General features: G+C 49.3%; 1 protein-coding gene across 2 annotated transcripts in view; it reads right to left on the reverse strand.

The window, feature by feature from the left end:
* ASAP3 (ArfGAP with SH3 domain, ankyrin repeat and PH domain 3) overlaps nt 1–16626 on the reverse strand; it is a 68237-nt gene that overhangs the window by 9520 nt on the left and 42091 nt on the right. For both annotated transcript variants that reach the window (XM_036745486.1, XM_036745485.1), the window contains exons 9-21: nt 16230–16316; nt 15875–15984; nt 13897–13966; nt 13462–13549; nt 12393–12441; nt 11939–12132; nt 10504–10637; nt 10278–10372; nt 9899–10076; nt 8400–8485; nt 8135–8250; nt 7605–7672; nt 7393–7500 (exon numbers count right to left, since the gene is read on the reverse strand). In XM_036745486.1, the coding sequence (XP_036601381.1) occupies nt 7393–7500; nt 7605–7672; nt 8135–8250; nt 8400–8485; nt 9899–10076; nt 10278–10372; nt 10504–10637; nt 11939–12132; nt 12393–12441; nt 13462–13549; nt 13897–13966; nt 15875–15984; nt 16230–16316 (1383 nt within the window). The remainder of the gene's footprint in view (nt 1–7392; nt 7501–7604; nt 7673–8134; nt 8251–8399; nt 8486–9898; nt 10077–10277; nt 10373–10503; nt 10638–11938; nt 12133–12392; nt 12442–13461; nt 13550–13896; nt 13967–15874; nt 15985–16229; nt 16317–16626) is intronic.

The raw sequence follows: 16626 nt of genomic DNA on the forward strand, positions 1-16626 counted from the left end.
GGCCCTTAGAATACAGGATGTCAGAGCTGGGAGGGCCCTTAGAACCCAGGATATCAGAGCTGGGAGGGCCCTTAGAACCCAGGATGTCAGAGCTGGGAGGGCCCTTAGAACCCAGGATGTCAGAGCTGGGAGGGCCCTTAGAATACAGGATGTCAGAGCTGGGAGGGCCCTTAGAACCCAGGATGTCTTACAAACCTGTTTAGTTTCCTTGATCTTGAACTCTATGCTTCCCCTCTGAATAATCTCCTGGCTTTACTTCCCTGCCTCCTACTGCTTCACTCCTCCTCAAACTGTTCTTCATTCCCATTTCAATCTCTTGCCCTCCACACCCCTTCCCCCCACCCTGCCAGTGCTGACCTAGTTAACCAATTCAACCATGCAAGGCCCTTCTACCCTTGAATCCTGTTACCCTTTGTCCTTCTGCCAGTGCTCAATCCTGGGCCAGTCCGGCCACCTGCCTCCTCCATTCCTATTCCTAAGCAACTGGACATGGTTGGAGGAAACCACGAAATCATGTCACTACAAATTCATATGAGCCAATCTCATTTGGGCCCTCACTGTTAACATGACAATCTTTTTATCCTTCCCGAGATGACTCTATCACAGATATCAGCTGCTTCTAACCTTCTCTCCCTGGAAGCATCCTCAACCACTCCACTTGGCAAGTGACCTTGCCTCTCGATTAACTCGGAAAATTAAGGTGATCCATTTTTCTCACCCTCTACCCTCCCCTGTTCCAAACCTAAGAACCTCTGCAAGCCTTCACCTGTCCTCTCTCCTGCTCTTTCACCAAGACTAACTTTTCCCCTTGTACACTTGAGCCATTCTCATCCCTATTGGTTCTCTCAGTGGATCCCCATATGGACTGTTTTTCTAGGCCTATAACCTTCCCAGCTCCCCTTTTTGGCATGTGCTCCATTTCCCCACATCCCTCTGAATATATGGTATCTAAACCAAATATGTTTAGACATCGACAATACACGCTATCTGTGTTTATGATCTACTAACTCCTAAAAACATGCTGAGTTTCCCTCTCCCACTCCCCCCCCAATCCTTGAAAAACTGTCACATGATTCTCCCATTCCCTCAGGCTATCATCCTATATTTTGCCCTCCTTTGGATGCTAAATTCCTAGGAACAGATGCCCATGTACACTGTGTCCATCAGCTTCCTCTTGGACCCCTTGCAATCTGATTTTGACCTCATCACTGGGCTTGAACCAGGGCAGTGAGTGACCTCCTAACTGTTAAACAAAGCAGACTTTACTCAGTCCTCCTCCTCCTCAGCCTCTCTGGAGCTTCTGAGATGGTTAACCCCTTCCTCTTGGTTATTCTGTTCTCCTTTTGGTTCTGGGACAGGGCTGTCTCCTGGTTCTTCATCGATTCATCCGATCTTTTTAAAAAATTGGACCATCGACCATCTCCTGCCCCCTATCCTTGCTCTTCTTTTCTCTCACTAGATTTTCTCCCTCAGTGATCTCATCTGCTTAAGAATCAAAGAACCACAGAATCTGAGAATTGGAAGGACCTACCTCATTGGCCACTGAACCCAACCCATATCCGAAAGGAATTCCTACTACAACATACCTGACTTGTGGTCATGTGGACTCTTCTTGAAGACCTCTAATGATGGGGAACTCATTCCTTCCTCCAGAAAGCCTAGTCTACTTCGGGACAGCTCAAATTATGAGAAGTTTTCCCCTCATATTAGGAGTACAGTTCCACAACCCCTGGGGGTTAGGGACTTCGGTGCCCCTGTGATCTGGAAAATCCACATAAAATTTTTTGGCCCTCCCTTCATACCAAAGAAGAAGTCTGAAATTTTTCTTTTATGGGGTGTTTACAGTACATTATCGTAAAATTTGGGTTAAATATTTGGTCAAAACTCAGGGTTTTCTGCTGGCCTTCGAGGGTATCGTCTGTGCCTTCTGCAAAACTTCCCCAAAATTCCCATTTAATTTCTTTTGCCCAAGCGATGACATGGAAACCACAATGGGGAAAGTCTTAACATGGAAGGGATAACTGGAATTTTGTCTCTTTGCAATGTCCACCTCTCTCCTCAACCCATTTGCTGCCTTGATTTTCATCCGTCATGAGCTCTCTGCTGCATCTGACCATTCTCTCTGCCTGCCTGTTCTTTTCTCTCTGGGTTTTCATGATGTTGTTCTGTCCTGGTTCCCTCCTTATCTATCTGACCACCATTTCTTTTTTCTTTTCTTTTTTAAACATATTTCCACATGAGTCATGTTGTGAAAGAAGAATCAGAACAAAAGGGAAAAACCACAAGAGAGAAAAAACAACAAAAAAGAGAAAATAGTCTGCCTTGATCTGCATTCAGACTCCATAGTTCTTTCTCTGGATGTGGTTAGCATTTTCCATCATGAGTCTTTTGGAGCTATCTTAGGTCATTGCATTGTTGAGAAGAGCTAAGTCTATCAAAGTTCTGACCACCCCTTCTCAACTGCCTTTGCTGGCTCATTGTCTCTATTACTCCCCCCAGCTGTGGGTTTTCCCAAAGGTTCCATCCTGGGTCCTCTTCTCTTCTGTTCATACAATCGGCGTCAGTGACCTCATTAGCTCCCATGCATTTACTTCACCATAATTTCTACACATATGACTTACAGATCAATATATCTAGCTCTGGTCTCTTCCTGGAGTTTCAGGTCCGCGTCCCCAAGTGCCTATTGGCCATTTCAAACTGGATGTCCCTCAGGCATCTCAAACTCGACATGTTCAAAACAGAAACCATTATCTTTCCCCTCAGTCCCATCCTCCACTAAACCTTCCTGTTTCTGTTGAAGGCGCCATCTTTCTTTTGGCTTCCTAGATTTGTAACCTCATCATCATCCTCAACTTCTCAGTGTTCTTCACCTCATGTATCAGTTGCTGAATCTTGCCTTTTCTATCTCCACATTCTCCATTCACATAGCTGTCACTGTAATTAAGCCTCACATGTCTCTTGCTTCCTCATTGGCCTCTCTACCTCAAGTCTCCCCCCGTCCAGTTCAGCCTCCATACAAATGCCAAAGGGATTTTCCGAAAGCACAGAACAGATCATGTCACTACCCTGATCAATAAACACCTGTGGCTCCCTATTACTTCTAGATCCAATAAATATTTCTCTGTTCATCTTTTAAAGACTTTCACAATGTGGCCTCAATTTATCTTTTCAGCTTCACCGGAAATTATCCCCCCCCCACCATGCTCCGTGATTCAGCCAAACTGGCTGTTTTTCACACACAGTGCTCCACCTCCTTTCTCTGTGACTTTGTGTTGGTTGTCCCTCTGATCTGGAATGTATTCCCCACTCCTTACCTCTTCCTCCTAGAATCTTTCAATTCCTTCCAGGTTCAGCCTGAGCACCCCGTTCTCCAGGAGGCCTTCCCTGATCCTCCCTCTCACCTCATCACCCTCCTCTTTAGAGGAACCCTAGACATGAGCCCAACAAAAAACCTTGCGTTTATTTGATATTTTACTGTATAGGTTTATGTAACCAGGAGTTAAATAGGGTACCCACAAAAACTTTCCTTCCTAATTCTGGCTGACCTTCCGTGCTTTGCCCCTTTGGGGATGAGAAACCCTGACTGCTTCTGGTGGGCCATAAGTGTGAAAGCCCTGAGTGAGGCTTGGTGTTTTAACATAAGGAAGCATCTCCTTACTAGCCACGGAACAGGAAACTCCAGAACTAGAAGGATCTCAGAGGTCATCAAGTCCAACTCCCTTATTTTATAGATGAGGAAACGTAGGCACAGAGAAGTGACTCGCCCAGTGTCCCATGCTAATAAGTGCCTGAGGTTGGATTTTAACCTGTCTTCCTGACTCCAAGTTGAGATCTCTATGCACTATTGCCACCAAGCTGCCATAAAAAGCCAATGACTCAGTGGACCTTTAAAAAAGGGAATGACCTCACCCCTGTTGCTCTTCTTCCTTGGACTCACCATGTGGCAAATAGCTCTCCCATGAGGGGTGGGAGGAGGGACTGCCTTCCCCTCCACTCCCCTCCCACTTTGACCCCAGCAGAAATAGCCAACTCCCCAGCGCATGGAGGCTAGAGTCCATCAGCTGCCTAAACAAGCCTGAGCCTGGGTTTGTGGCAGCTTCCTCTATATTTCTTCTTTCCTGATCTCATGTGAACCCCAGAATCAATTCCAAGATGGACAAGATTTGGACACAGCCTTGTGAATTAAAAAAATTCCAGATAATGAGTCCGCTGTTGAGAGAGGATTGAAAGCAAGGTTAGGAGTCTCTGATAACTACTTTGGTGCTTTTGGAGCAGATGAAGCCCAAGAAGATGAGCCCAAGCTCTGACTGGCTTGTCAGAAGGCCACAAGGCAGAGTCCAAATGAAATGTAAAATGCCTCCCTAATCACTAATCTTGAAAAACGTCTTATTTTTTAAATGAGGTTTGGGCATCTGGGTGGTGTAACGGATGATGATGACCACGGAGTCAGGAGGACCTGAGTTCAAATCTTGTCTCAGGGCAAGTCACTTAACCCTATTTGCTTCAGTTTTCTCATCTGTCAAATGAGCTGGAGAAGGAAATAGCAAACCATTCCAGTATCTTTGCCAAGAAAACCCCAGATGGGGTTATAAAGGGTTAGACATGACTAATCAACTTAACAACACTCATTTATCCTGAAAAATGCCTTATTGTTGAATCGAGGTTTAATGCCAACTTCCTGGGAGGGTATTACAGAAGTTATTGTTATCACCTGTTCAAATGTGTTTTTGTCAAATATGTGCTTGTTGATATTTTGTGTTTAGCATTTCTTTTGCATGTGAAAAATAAATATCTGTCCTATACCTGATTCATGTTGTACAGTGAGTACCTTTCTGCTTCGCCCTCTGGGGAGACCCCAGATACAAGCCCAAACTTAAACTTTAAGTAAGTCATTTCAGGCTACAAGGATGGGGGGGGTGGTGTAATGAGGATGTGAATAAAAAAATAACCTAACACCTCTCATTAGAGGCCAGGCTCCCCTAGAGGTAAAGCAGGTCTGAAACATATCAATGGTTGTAGTGGATGCTCCCTTCTCTTGGTGGGAAAGGGAGTTGTGTTGGTAAGCAAAATGGACTCCTTAGCACTTAGTTCAACAAGTGATTGAAGAGTTTGGCTTTTGTTTTGAGTAATTCAGTGTATTTCATTGAGCCTAACTAGGTGCTAAGCCCCAGGCCCAAACCCCTATTAGGTATGGAACCTATGTGGGTGTGGATTGGTGACTGGGGTGCAGGCCCAAGGTGGGGCTGGCTAAGGGGAGGTGCTAACTGCAGAGCCATGCCCTATTAGGTGTTAACCTAATCTATGTGGATGTGAACCTCCCAGGGTCCTAAGGGGAGGGGCCAACTCAAGAACCAATCACCAGAGCCTAAACTCTGGTCATTCAGACGATGTTTGATGACGTCTGAAGCCCTATAAGAAGGGAGGACAGAGCCATCTGTGCAGGGCTCTCGAGATGGTGTTGATGAGGAGACTCCAGGCAGGTGTAGCTAAGGAGCCCTCCAGCTTGTAAACCCAGATGCTGAGACTTTGTTGAACTCTGGTAACTATGTATTGGGATTTGAATCAGACAAGGTCTGTCTGTTGATATTTGTAATTTGTTTGTATTTTGTTCTGAAGTTCAGGGTGCTGGTTTTTTCCTCTGAACTAAGTGAAAGATATTTGTATGCTGAATTAAAGTAAGCTTGCCAACCCCTTCACCTTGCTTTCCTTAGTTAAGCAGATCAAAAGAACCTGTGCTGTTGGCAGCTTTCTGGGAGCTGGCTGTGGGTGGATCTTATACCCCCACAGAAGCTGCTAGCCAGATTGTTGAAACAGGAGTGAGGCAGCACCTACCGAGCCCAGGAGAGGTAGTTCCTTCAACAACTCCTTCTGACATAGCAGGTTGTGTCGTGGATAGAATGTTGGCATAGAATCCGGAAGACCTGAGTTCAAATCTGACCTCAGGCACTTATTGTGTGACCCTGGGCAAGTCATTTCACCTCTATTTGCCTCGGTTTCCCCAAATGTAAAAAAGCACCTACCTTGCAGGGTTATTGTGAGGATCAATGAGATAATATTTTTAAAAGCACTTGGCACAGTGCCTAGAACATAGTTGGTGCTTAATAAATGCTTGTTCCCTTCCCCCTCCACAGATCTTCACATGGCCCTTTGGGATTCTGGCTGTCCCTCTCTCCAGCTTTCCCAATATCCTTCTTAAATTTTGGTGCCTAGAACTTAAAAGACTCCAGATGTGCTCTGAGGAGGGCAGAGTATTTGATGGGCTTAAGCATCTCCAAGATTATGACTTTCCCTCACTCCCAATATCTAATCAGTTGGTAAATCCTGTCAGTTCTACCTGGGTAACAAACCTCTCCTTCTTCCCCTTCTCTTCTCTCACACAGCCACTACCTTAGAGACATCTCCTCTTCCTCTCTTGCCAACATGAGGGTGTCAAATGTCAATAGACAAGGGGACCACTAAACCCTAATAAGGATCCCACTTTTTTTTTACTGAAACACCAGCACATTAAAATCAAGCAGAAACTACATTCTAATCTGGTTCTGGCTGCACCTGGGAGCCTTCTGGGCCACATGCGGCCCCCCCTTGCTTGACTGTGTCTCAGACTATCATAAGCGTCTCCTAACTGAGCTCCACAATTCCCGTCTTTCTGCCTTCCAGTCTATCCTTCACACAACTGCAAAAATAACATTCCTTAAGCACCTACCATGGCCCGGCTCAAAAAACTTTCATGGTTCCCTCCGCCTGGATGCTAAAAATAAAATGTCCACGCCCTGGCATTTAAAGCCCTCTGCCATCTGGCTGCAACCTCCAGACTTAGTGTGATCTGTCCTCCTTTCTCTGTTTAACACAGTGACCCCGACCCTCTCCAGCTTCCTGGCTGGGGGTGCGTGTGATTTCTGAGCCCGTCATCTTTGGCCGAAGGTCAGGAGAAATGGAAGGAGGGTATAGAAGAAGGAAGGAATGAGCCACAAAGAAAGACGATGGGGGCAGGGGGGAGAGAAGAGAAAAGGAAACGGGGACCATCAATTAGAAGTAGAGAAAATCTGAGGTCTCGAGTCACGTAGTCAGACCTATAAAAGCCTTTCTCATAGAGAAGGAGCTTGCTCTCGCCAAGATTAGAGGAATAACCATGAGAAAAACACAGCAAGAGGACAGTTCTGATGTACAGTTCTTTAGTTGGGATATTGTCTGATGGCAGACAACTCAACCATAGCCATAAGCCAAAGCCTCCTCTCTCTTAATGTGGACCATACTGGGAGGCAGAGGGCTGAACAAGATAACCTCAACCAAATCCTTTCCTTTTGCAATTCCCAGCAACGCAGCAGCTCGAGGACCCCAGAAAGTCATTGATGGGGGGGTGGGGAGGGAACAAGGAAGGAGACAGAGACTCACCTTATCTTCTTCCTCCTCCTCACTCTCAGATCCAGGGTCCACAGAAACCCCCCAGGGATAGTCTATGTGGAATGGAAGGATGAGGGTCCCAGCCTGGGCCTGTTCCAGCTGCCACAGGACAGAGGAGAGAGAGGTAGGGAGTCAGAGTTAGAGCCAGGAAGGGCCCTGGACCACCCCAACCCCGGTCCCGGCCCCTAGAAGCCCTCACTCACCAGGTCCTCACACTCCTTGTGCTGGTTTTTCCGGGCCACTTCTAAGGCAGTATCACCTGCATCATTAACTGTGAGGAGGTCACAGGTCATTCCACTACCACCAATAGCGCACATTTGGGTAAGAGTACTTTAAGGTTGAAAACAACAACCTCGCCATTTCCTTGCAACCTGTAATTGTCTTAAGGTATCAAAGGCCAGACTCGATCTAGTTCTTCCCAACTCCTAGGTTAGGTCTTTACCTGTTATACCCGGATGCCTCTTGTGCCTCATTTTACAGAGGCCCACAAAGGTAAATGACTTGCTCTACATGGCTCAGCTACTAAGCCTCAGAGTTGGGACTTAAACCCGAATCTTTAATGACAAATCTTTCCACTTCACGTTCTCTCCCCACACTGGGAGAGTGGACAGACAGCACCATGGACAGACTGCACCATGGAAAAGTCCTCTACTTCCCTCCCAAAGGATAAGCAGGAGTGGGTAACTATGTGGAGGCAGGGCCTCCACTCCCCACCTGGAGGCCCAAGCCTCACCTGTGCCCACGGAGGCTCTCCCTTTGAGCAGCAGCTTGAGGCAGTCCGGCTGGTTGTGCAGGGCAGCGAGGTGCAGAGCCGTGTTCCCATCCAGGGCCTTGGCATCCACGTGGCCTCTGTGGGGGAAGGGGGAAAGTCAGAGTGGGGGAGGGGGCGGGTGCCAAGGAGACAGAGGAGGGGAGGAAGGGAAGCTACTGAGGAGAGGAGGGAAGGAGAGTCAAAAATGGGAAAAAGACCAAGGAGGAGGGGAAGGGTCACTTCTCACCCATTCTGGATGATGAAATCCACCAGGGGAAGGGAGGTCTGGTCGGCAAGGCGGATGGCCAAGTGCAGGGCCAGCTCTCCGGAAGTCTAGAGACACCATTCAGACCTTGAGCCTCTTCCCTCAGCTCCCCCACCCCCTCCAGCCCAACTCTCTGTTGAGAAATGCCAACCTGGGGGGGCCAAGTTGGAAAAGTCAGACCAAAGCCTCTGCTGGGGAGGGTCAGGGTTGTCACTGAGATTGAAGGAGAGGCTCCCATGGGGAACTTAGAAAGCAGATTCAGTTCTTCTACCTCTCTAAATTTGGGGTTCTAACATTCTGTGTCCTAAGGTCCCTTGCAGCATCAATATTCTGTTTAAGATCTCTTCCAGCTCTAACAGTCTATGGTCCAAGGGTTCTCCGAGCTCTTACATCCTGTGTCCTAAAGGCCCTCCCAGCTCTGCCATTTTGTGCTCTAAGGGCCCTCCCAGCTCTGCCATTCTGTGTTCTAAGGGCCCTCCCAGCTCTGACATCCTGTGCTCTAAGGGCCCTCCCAGCTCTGACATTCTGTATTCTAAGGGCCCTCCCAGCTCTGACATCCTGTGCTCTAAGGGCCCTCCCAGCTCTGCCATTCTGTGTTCTAAGGGCCCTCCCAGCTCTGCCATTCTGTGTTCTAAGGGCCCTCCCAGCTCTGCTATCCTGTGCTCTAAGGGCCCTTCCAGCTCTGACATCCTGTGTTCTAAGGGCCCTCCTTAGTTCCCAGTATCCTATGTTCTAACTTCTCCTCCTGCCTTCTTAATCAGTATTCCCTCAGGCTCAGTTCCCAGCCCTCTTCTCTACTCCCCTTCTTTCCCCAAAAGATTTCCAATCTCAGCCTTCAGCTATAATTCCTAGGTGGAAGAAACTCAGATCTCCATTTCCAGCCCTGACCTCTTCCCAACCTCAGGCCTGAATCCACCTCCTTGCCAGAGGTCTTCCCTTGAAGCTCCCGCCTACACCTCACACTCAGCCTGTCCAAAATAGCCCTCATCAATGATGCTCAGAACCCGGATCCCTAATCTGGACTTCCCCATTTCAGTGAAGAGAAGCCCCACCGCCCCAGAGCCCCAGGCTGCGTGAGCTGCTTCTTTTCCCTACGTCCAAACAGACTGCTACAATCTCTACCATAAACTCTCCACTCAGGTTAAGACTGTCTTCTCATTATCCTGAAAATTCATCCCACTCCTTTCTATCTCTATATGGTTTGTTCTTGCCTCTCAAAGTCTCCTCCATCCTCCAAGGTCCAGCCCAAGTCCTGTTTCCTCTGAGAAACCTTCTGTGACTAACCAGTCCTTCCTGATTTCTCCCTCCTCTATATAGTGCCAGACACATAGTAGATACTTAATAACAACATCTTGGGTCACTTAACTGTTCATTGGTTTTCCCATGCATGATGGAATGGGATCATATCTTGGGTTGAGGGAGAACTAGGGATGGTCACTGGATGACCACTGGAAAGCAAGAAGTAGAGAGGAAGGTCCTACCTGCCCATCTGGCCGAGGCAGTGGCTGCCCAAAGTCCAGGCCATTGGCAAATGCTTCCAGTACAGCTGGGAGGTCCCGGTTGCAGATTGCCGTCCAGAGTCTGTGGGGCTCATACCCACCTCGGCGAGCAAACCTGTGTTCCACATACTTGGCAACAATGTAGTTTCTTCGGGTGCTCCTGCAAGAGACAATCCCCACCCCAGGACCTTCAGACCTGGGCCACCTACCCTTCCCTGAATCCCTCCATCCGAGGGACCTACATAGCCCCACTGTCTTTAGACCTCCCCTGGGGACCCATGTATCTGGGACTGCAACAAGTCCTGCTTTGAAGACCCTCAGACCTGGGACCTCAGACCTCCTGCATAGTAGGACTACTCACATGTCACTTTCACTCGAGGGTTTGGTAGCACCATTTGAAGTAAGTTGGGCTTCCATAATCTCATTGAACTGTGTATTTCCAATGCCAACAGCCAGCTGCATGTGAGGAGGGCTTTGTCAGGCCAGGTAGGGGACCAATGCCAAGGTCTGTGGGGTGGGGCCTCTTCCCCACCCACCAGGTTTCCCCCGTTTCATCCAGGCTCCCCCACCCTGCTACCGCCACTCACCAGCAACTCTGCAGGCCCCAACACATCCAGGGTGAGTGACTGGATTCGGGAGAAGCGCACACCCAGCTCCCGGTGGACGCCTGAGCACTGGATGCAGGTGAGGATGCCCAGGTTGGTACTGAGCCACGTGGGGTCTGGAAGGAAGAGAGGCATGTGCTGAGGGGTGGAATTGGCTCTGGCTCCATATACACGCCCTATGTCTGGGGCCTCTCTGGTCCCTCTCTGGGAAGGATGGATCTTCTGGCACCCTCCTCCCTTTCTAGGCTTACTTTATATACTCCCCTCTATATCTGTCATATTCCAGCCAACCTGGCCTTCGTTTTGGCCTCAGATATGCCCTTGGCTCTCAGACTTCTATGTCTTTTCTCTCCCTGTTTCTTGCCCTGGGACCACCTTCGATCAACCAATCAACCAAGGCAAATATATTAAGTGTCTAGTAGGTACTGTGCAAGGTGGTGGAGACACAAATACAAAAATGAAGCTATCCCTGTCCTCAAGAAGCTTACGTTCTAGTGCAGAGACAACACATACACATATGCAGAATACAGACAAAACAAATCAAAGTCATTTGGGTGGGAGGCACCAGCGGCTGAGGGGATCAGAAACGGCCTCATGGGGAAGCTGAAGCCTGAGCTGGGCTCTGAAGGAATCTAAGGATTCTAAGAGGCAGATGTGAGAAGGGGGTGAATTCTAGGAATGGGGTACAGCCAATGCAAAGGCAGGGACTGTCAGGCTGGAAGAAATTGTGAGAAAGCCAGTTTGGATGGACTATAAAGTGTGTGATCCCATTTGGGGTTTTCTTGGCAGAGATGCTGGAGTAGTTTGCCCTTTCCTTTTCCAGCTCATTGGACAGATGGGGAAACTGAGGCCAACAGGGTTAAGTGACTTGCCCAGGGTCACACAGCTAGTAAGTGTCTGAGGCCAGATTTGAACTCAGGAAGATGAGTTCTTCCTGATTCCAAGCCCAGTGCTCTAGGCACTATGGGGCCACACAGCTGCCCAGTGTAAAGGAGAGTAAAGTGTAAGCAACTAGGAAAGCTCTAAGCCTTGGGTTCTGGATGCCAAACAAGAGACATCTTTCCTGTCTTGACCTATTAAACTCTTCCTCCTCCTTTAAAGCCCCATTCAAATGCAGTCTCCTCCAGGAAGCCTTCCATGATCCTTTCTGTTGGCAATGCCCTTCCCGCAGCATGCAGTCATGTCCACCATGGTAGGGTGGCTGGCCTCTGTCCAATGGACTAGTCACATCCATTAGAATTAGCCATGGTTTTTTTTCCTTATACCCCTATTGGACTCTAAGCTCTGTGAGGGTGGAGATCACATCCCAATGTGGTCTCTCCCCCAGTACCTAAGCATAATGGGTGCTTAATTAAACTAATTAAATCTAATTGGTTCCCCCTCAATATACACACATTCCACCTCCCTGCCTGCCTACCTGATGCTCCACAGTCACAACATTGGCTATTTCCAGGCCTGCTTTTGATCTCAGCAATGACCAGCCTGGTGAGGTCTCGAAGGTCCCCATCCAGTCCGGCCCCCGCTGGGCTCCCTTGAAGTCCACCTCCTGACTCCCCATGGAAGGCACTGCTCAGGGCCTCATCTTTGCTGTTCTGTAACACGGACACCCACCTGTAGGGGGAAACTGAGGCAGTGAGGGGAAGGGAATAATGCACCTGGAAGGGATGACTGTGTTACCCAAGTTGGCCATGACTCTCTTTGGGGGTGGAGAGCCAACCAAGAGCCCCCTTCCCTGGACACAGTGGCATACTCAGCTCTCTCTCAAAGCCCCCCAGGAGAACCCCAGGGGATCCCAGGACCTGCCCTGAGATAAACAGGATGGAAAGAAGGGAGAAGGCAAGAGGTCAGAGAAGGGACCCAGGAGCACTTACGCCTCACACTCATGCTCATCCTCAGCTTGAAAGTGGTACGTCCGGTTATCTACAGGGAGAGGAGGGAAGGGGGCCGCCTGGAACATCAGGGGAAACTCCCAAGCCCCCCAGTCAGGGCCCGGGACTCCTGGCTCAGGAGCAGGAGAGAGGTGTCTTACCGTCCTGTTGGTCCTGGGGTAGCCACAAGATCCCTGCACTGGGATCCCAGGCCTCTCACCCACAAGTCAATGACTTTGCAAAAGTTCCTTCCCTTTCCTGGGCCTAACTTGCCTTCCCAGTAAAAACAAGCTCCTAGAACAGATCATATCTAACTGCCCTCCCAGCTCTGACATCCTGTGTTCTAAAAATCCTCCAGGCCCTGATGTTCTGCGTTCTAAGGGCCCTCCCAGCTCTGACATTCTGTATTCTAAGGGTCCTCCCAGCTCTGACATTCTGTGTTCTAAGGCCTCTCCCAGCTCTGACATCCTGTGTTCTAAAAATCCTCCTGGCCCTGATGTCCTGTGTTCTAAGGCCTCTCCCAACTCTGACATTCCGTGTTCTAAGGCTCTTCCCAGCTCTGATATTCTCTGTTCCAAGGGCCCTCCCAGTTCTGACTTTCTTTATTCTCAGGGCCCTTCTAGTCCTAATATTATACCTTATGGGCCTTCATGATTCCCCTGAGCATAAATGGCTTCCCCCTCCCCTGGCCTTCTCTAACACTTTACTCTCCTCTTTGCCTTATTATAGTCCCCTAGTATTCTTTAAAATTCGCCTTCAATTACATTAATATGTGCCATTGTCTCGTAGATGCTCTATCGGCCAAGAAGCTCTCTGCAGGCAGGGACTGTGTCTTATTTATTCCTGAACTCCCTCACAGGGGTGGGCAGAAAGTCTTTGCACATAGCAGGGGTTCCCTAAATACCCAATGAGTGAAGCAGGACTCTCCAGGAGCTGCTCTGGGCCCCTGTGACTGGCAATCTGTCTACACTTGACTGAGATTGCTTGGAAAGGAGGTTTGGAGGCCAGGGAAAGATTCTTCTTTCCTGGATTTGGGGAGTCAGGGAGGAAGAGGGGGTCAGCTGCTACTCACGGGTCACTAGGTCAAAACACTTCTTCTCCTCCAGGCTTGGCCTCACTTGGCAGGTCAGCAACGTGAGCTTCACTGGCGGCCGATTTATCTGTAAAAGTGGGCAAAAGGAAGGGAAGAGAAATAAATTAAGAGGGCAGAATTCCTTGGTGTGAATATGCTTGGCTTCTCTAGGGGCAGACATGTCTTTCTCAGGTCTCAGGTTCACAGGACCTCTTGGGTCCTCAATTTCGCTATCTATAAAACAGGGGAAGTTATCCCTAGCACCTCCCACCCTCACCCTGGCCTGGCTACAGGGAGCCTCCAACCTCTGGGCCCAGCTAGACTTAACCAGGGCAATGAGGGCTTGCTGGTTAGTCATTTAGTCTGTTCAGACCCACCCAGCCCTCATGCCGACAATAGCCATTCACCTTGGCCCCAACCCCCTTGACCTCTCACCGTGCTGTGAGAGATGGTCAGACAACCATACTTGACTCCACACTTTCTCTTCTGCCAAACTCTCCGAATTCTGGAGTCCAAAAAGAGAAAGAAGAAAGCTCAGGATTATGGCTGGGCTCACCGTCATCAAGGACCATTCTCCAGGGAAGAAGGAGCCCATGTCTGCCCTATTCCTGTCCCTGCTGGGCCTCCTTACCATACTTCCACCCCTATACCTCCAGAAGCTCCCATTCTTGGGGGGTGGGCACAGTGCAAACCCTTACGGGACCTCCAGGCTGAGGGAAAAGACACCGCTCTAGGGGAGTCTTAGGTCTGAGAGGGAAACAGGGCCTGTCCTCAGGGAACCCTGGTCTGATGGGGGAGACCCAGCTCCTCCCCTTACGGAGCCTCAGGTCTGAAAGGCAAGCAGCACCCAGACAGCAGAAGTGCGTTACAAGTTAGGGACCCATCAGGAAAACACCTAGAACCCAGAAGGACAACTGGCAAACTCATGAACCTTGGTTCATGTTCAAACTAAGGGTCTACTGCTTAACAGGATATCTGCCCATCACAGCTGACTGGCAAAGACAAATGTGTTTCCATATCATTAGTATGTTGAATGCCAGCCCTGAATTTCACACCAGAAATAAGGTATGATCGGTAGCATCCTTTCCTCTGTTTCAGAACCAAGGTGTCCTAACACCTGCTAAACTAAGAAGCGTTCCCTTAGGGGACAGGCATGTAAAACCCCATCATTCGGACCAGCACCTTGGGTAATGTGGCTTGTTAATAATAATTCAAGTCCCACCTAAAATCCTCTCTTCTACAGGAAGCCTTCCCCACCCCCTCTCAACTCTGGTGCCTTCCCTCTGGTGATCATTTCTTTAATTCTGTACAAATCTTGTTTCCTATAGTTGTCTACATGTCGTCTCCCCTGTTAGACTGTGACCTGCTTGAAGGCAGAGATTATCTTTTGCCTTTCTTTGTATCCCTACCACTTAGCTCAGTGCCTGGCACATAGTAGGCTCTTAAAAAATGCTTGTTTCTTTCCTTCTTTAGCACATTGCTTGGCATATATTAGGCTCTAAATAAATGCCTATTTTCTTCCATGCTTAGCACAGTGTCTGACACATAGTAGGCTCTGAATAAATGCTTGTTTCCTTCTTCCCTTATCACAGTGCCTGGCACATAGTAGGCTCTTACTAAATATGTGTTTCCTTCCTTCCTTAGCACAGTGCCTGGCACATAGTAGACTCTTAATACTTGTTTCTTTCCTTCCTTAGCACATTGCCTGGCACATAGTAGGCTCTTACTAAATACTTGTTTCCTTCCTTGGCACGGTGCTCAACACACGGAAGGCACTAGATAAATAGTTGCAACAGGGGCAGAGAATTGACCTCAAAGCCAAAAAGACAAATCCTGTTTCTGCCTGAGTGACCCCAGGCCCATCACTCAACCTCAAAGGGCTCTAGGCTATTCTCTGTGTTGCAGAGAAGGTGCCCACTTGCATTGCTGGAGAGAATTTCCTCACCTGGAAGCTGCCTACCCCAGTGAAATTCCAGGTCCAGTCCCTATTCTCAACACGGGACTTAAAGTTTCACAAAATGCTTTCCTCACCACCCCCTGGGAGGTAGGCCCTACATAGACCTTTATTTCCATTGTTCAGAGACTGAAGTTCAGAGGGGACAAGGGATTTGTCCCTGGCCATACGACTAGTCACAATCAGAAGCAGGGTTTGAAGCCAGGTCCTCCTCACTCTACCCACAATGCCATGCCGCCTCCTCTCTGGGCCTGTTTGTTTTCTGAGGTCCCTTCTAACTATCAAACCCATGGCAAGTATTATTACCTCCATGGGATGTAGATTGGCATAGCCACCAAGCCCAGGCTCAGGCCTGCTCTGACTCGTCCTTGCTGTGTGACTCTGGGCCAATCACCCCCTGTTCTGTGTCCAGGGAGACTCCTCAAGACTATGAATTGGGATGAAGGCAGCCAAACTCACCCATCACTCTTCTTGTACAGAAAGCCCGACTTCTCTGTACCAAACTGCTTATTCCCTTGGTGCTGGTGGATGCTGTAGCCACTCCCAGAGTTCTTCCGACTTGAGCTTTCCTGCTCCAAGTCACCCAAAGGCCAATGGTTAGAAGGTCTGACTTGGTGGGGGCCATCCTTGGGGTGGAGGGAGGGGGAGAAGGAGGGAGGTCTTGCCCTGGGGAAGCCTCCTCGGGGCATGGGGAGGGAGTCTCACTTGCAGCTAGCCATTTACTTGGACAGTGGCTCATTCAGGAGGACTCCGGCTGTCCTGGGGAGGGGTGGAGTGGGGGAGGGCTCAAGAGCTCTCAGCTCGGGGGCCTGACCTCTCTGCTCTCCAGCTGCAGGGCACCCCGGAGAGAGTCCCGGATCTGTGTGAGCTTCTGAATGTCCTCCTCATGGGCCTGGTGCAGCTGGGGAAGGAAGAAGGCAGGCTGCAGCTGCCAACCCCAGTCCCTGCTCCCACAACCCTGGCAGCTGCTGCTGCTGCCTGGAGCCTGCACAAGGACTGGCCTCACCATGCCTGTGGGCAGGACCTCCCCTGCAGACAAGGACTGTACTCACTGCGCTTACAGGGACACACCATGGATCGGGGTGGGAGACATTTATCATGTGTACATGGGCCAGGCTTATCATACGCTGTATACTGCAGAGTTCTCCAGGCATAGGAGCCAGATTCATCCATTCCTCCCTCCCTCCTTCCATCCTTCCCTCTATCCCTCT

Source organism: Trichosurus vulpecula, chromosome 2 (genome assembly GCF_011100635.1).
Source record: "Trichosurus vulpecula isolate mTriVul1 chromosome 2, mTriVul1.pri, whole genome shotgun sequence".
Lineage (NCBI taxonomy): Eukaryota > Metazoa > Chordata > Mammalia > Diprotodontia > Phalangeridae > Trichosurus > Trichosurus vulpecula.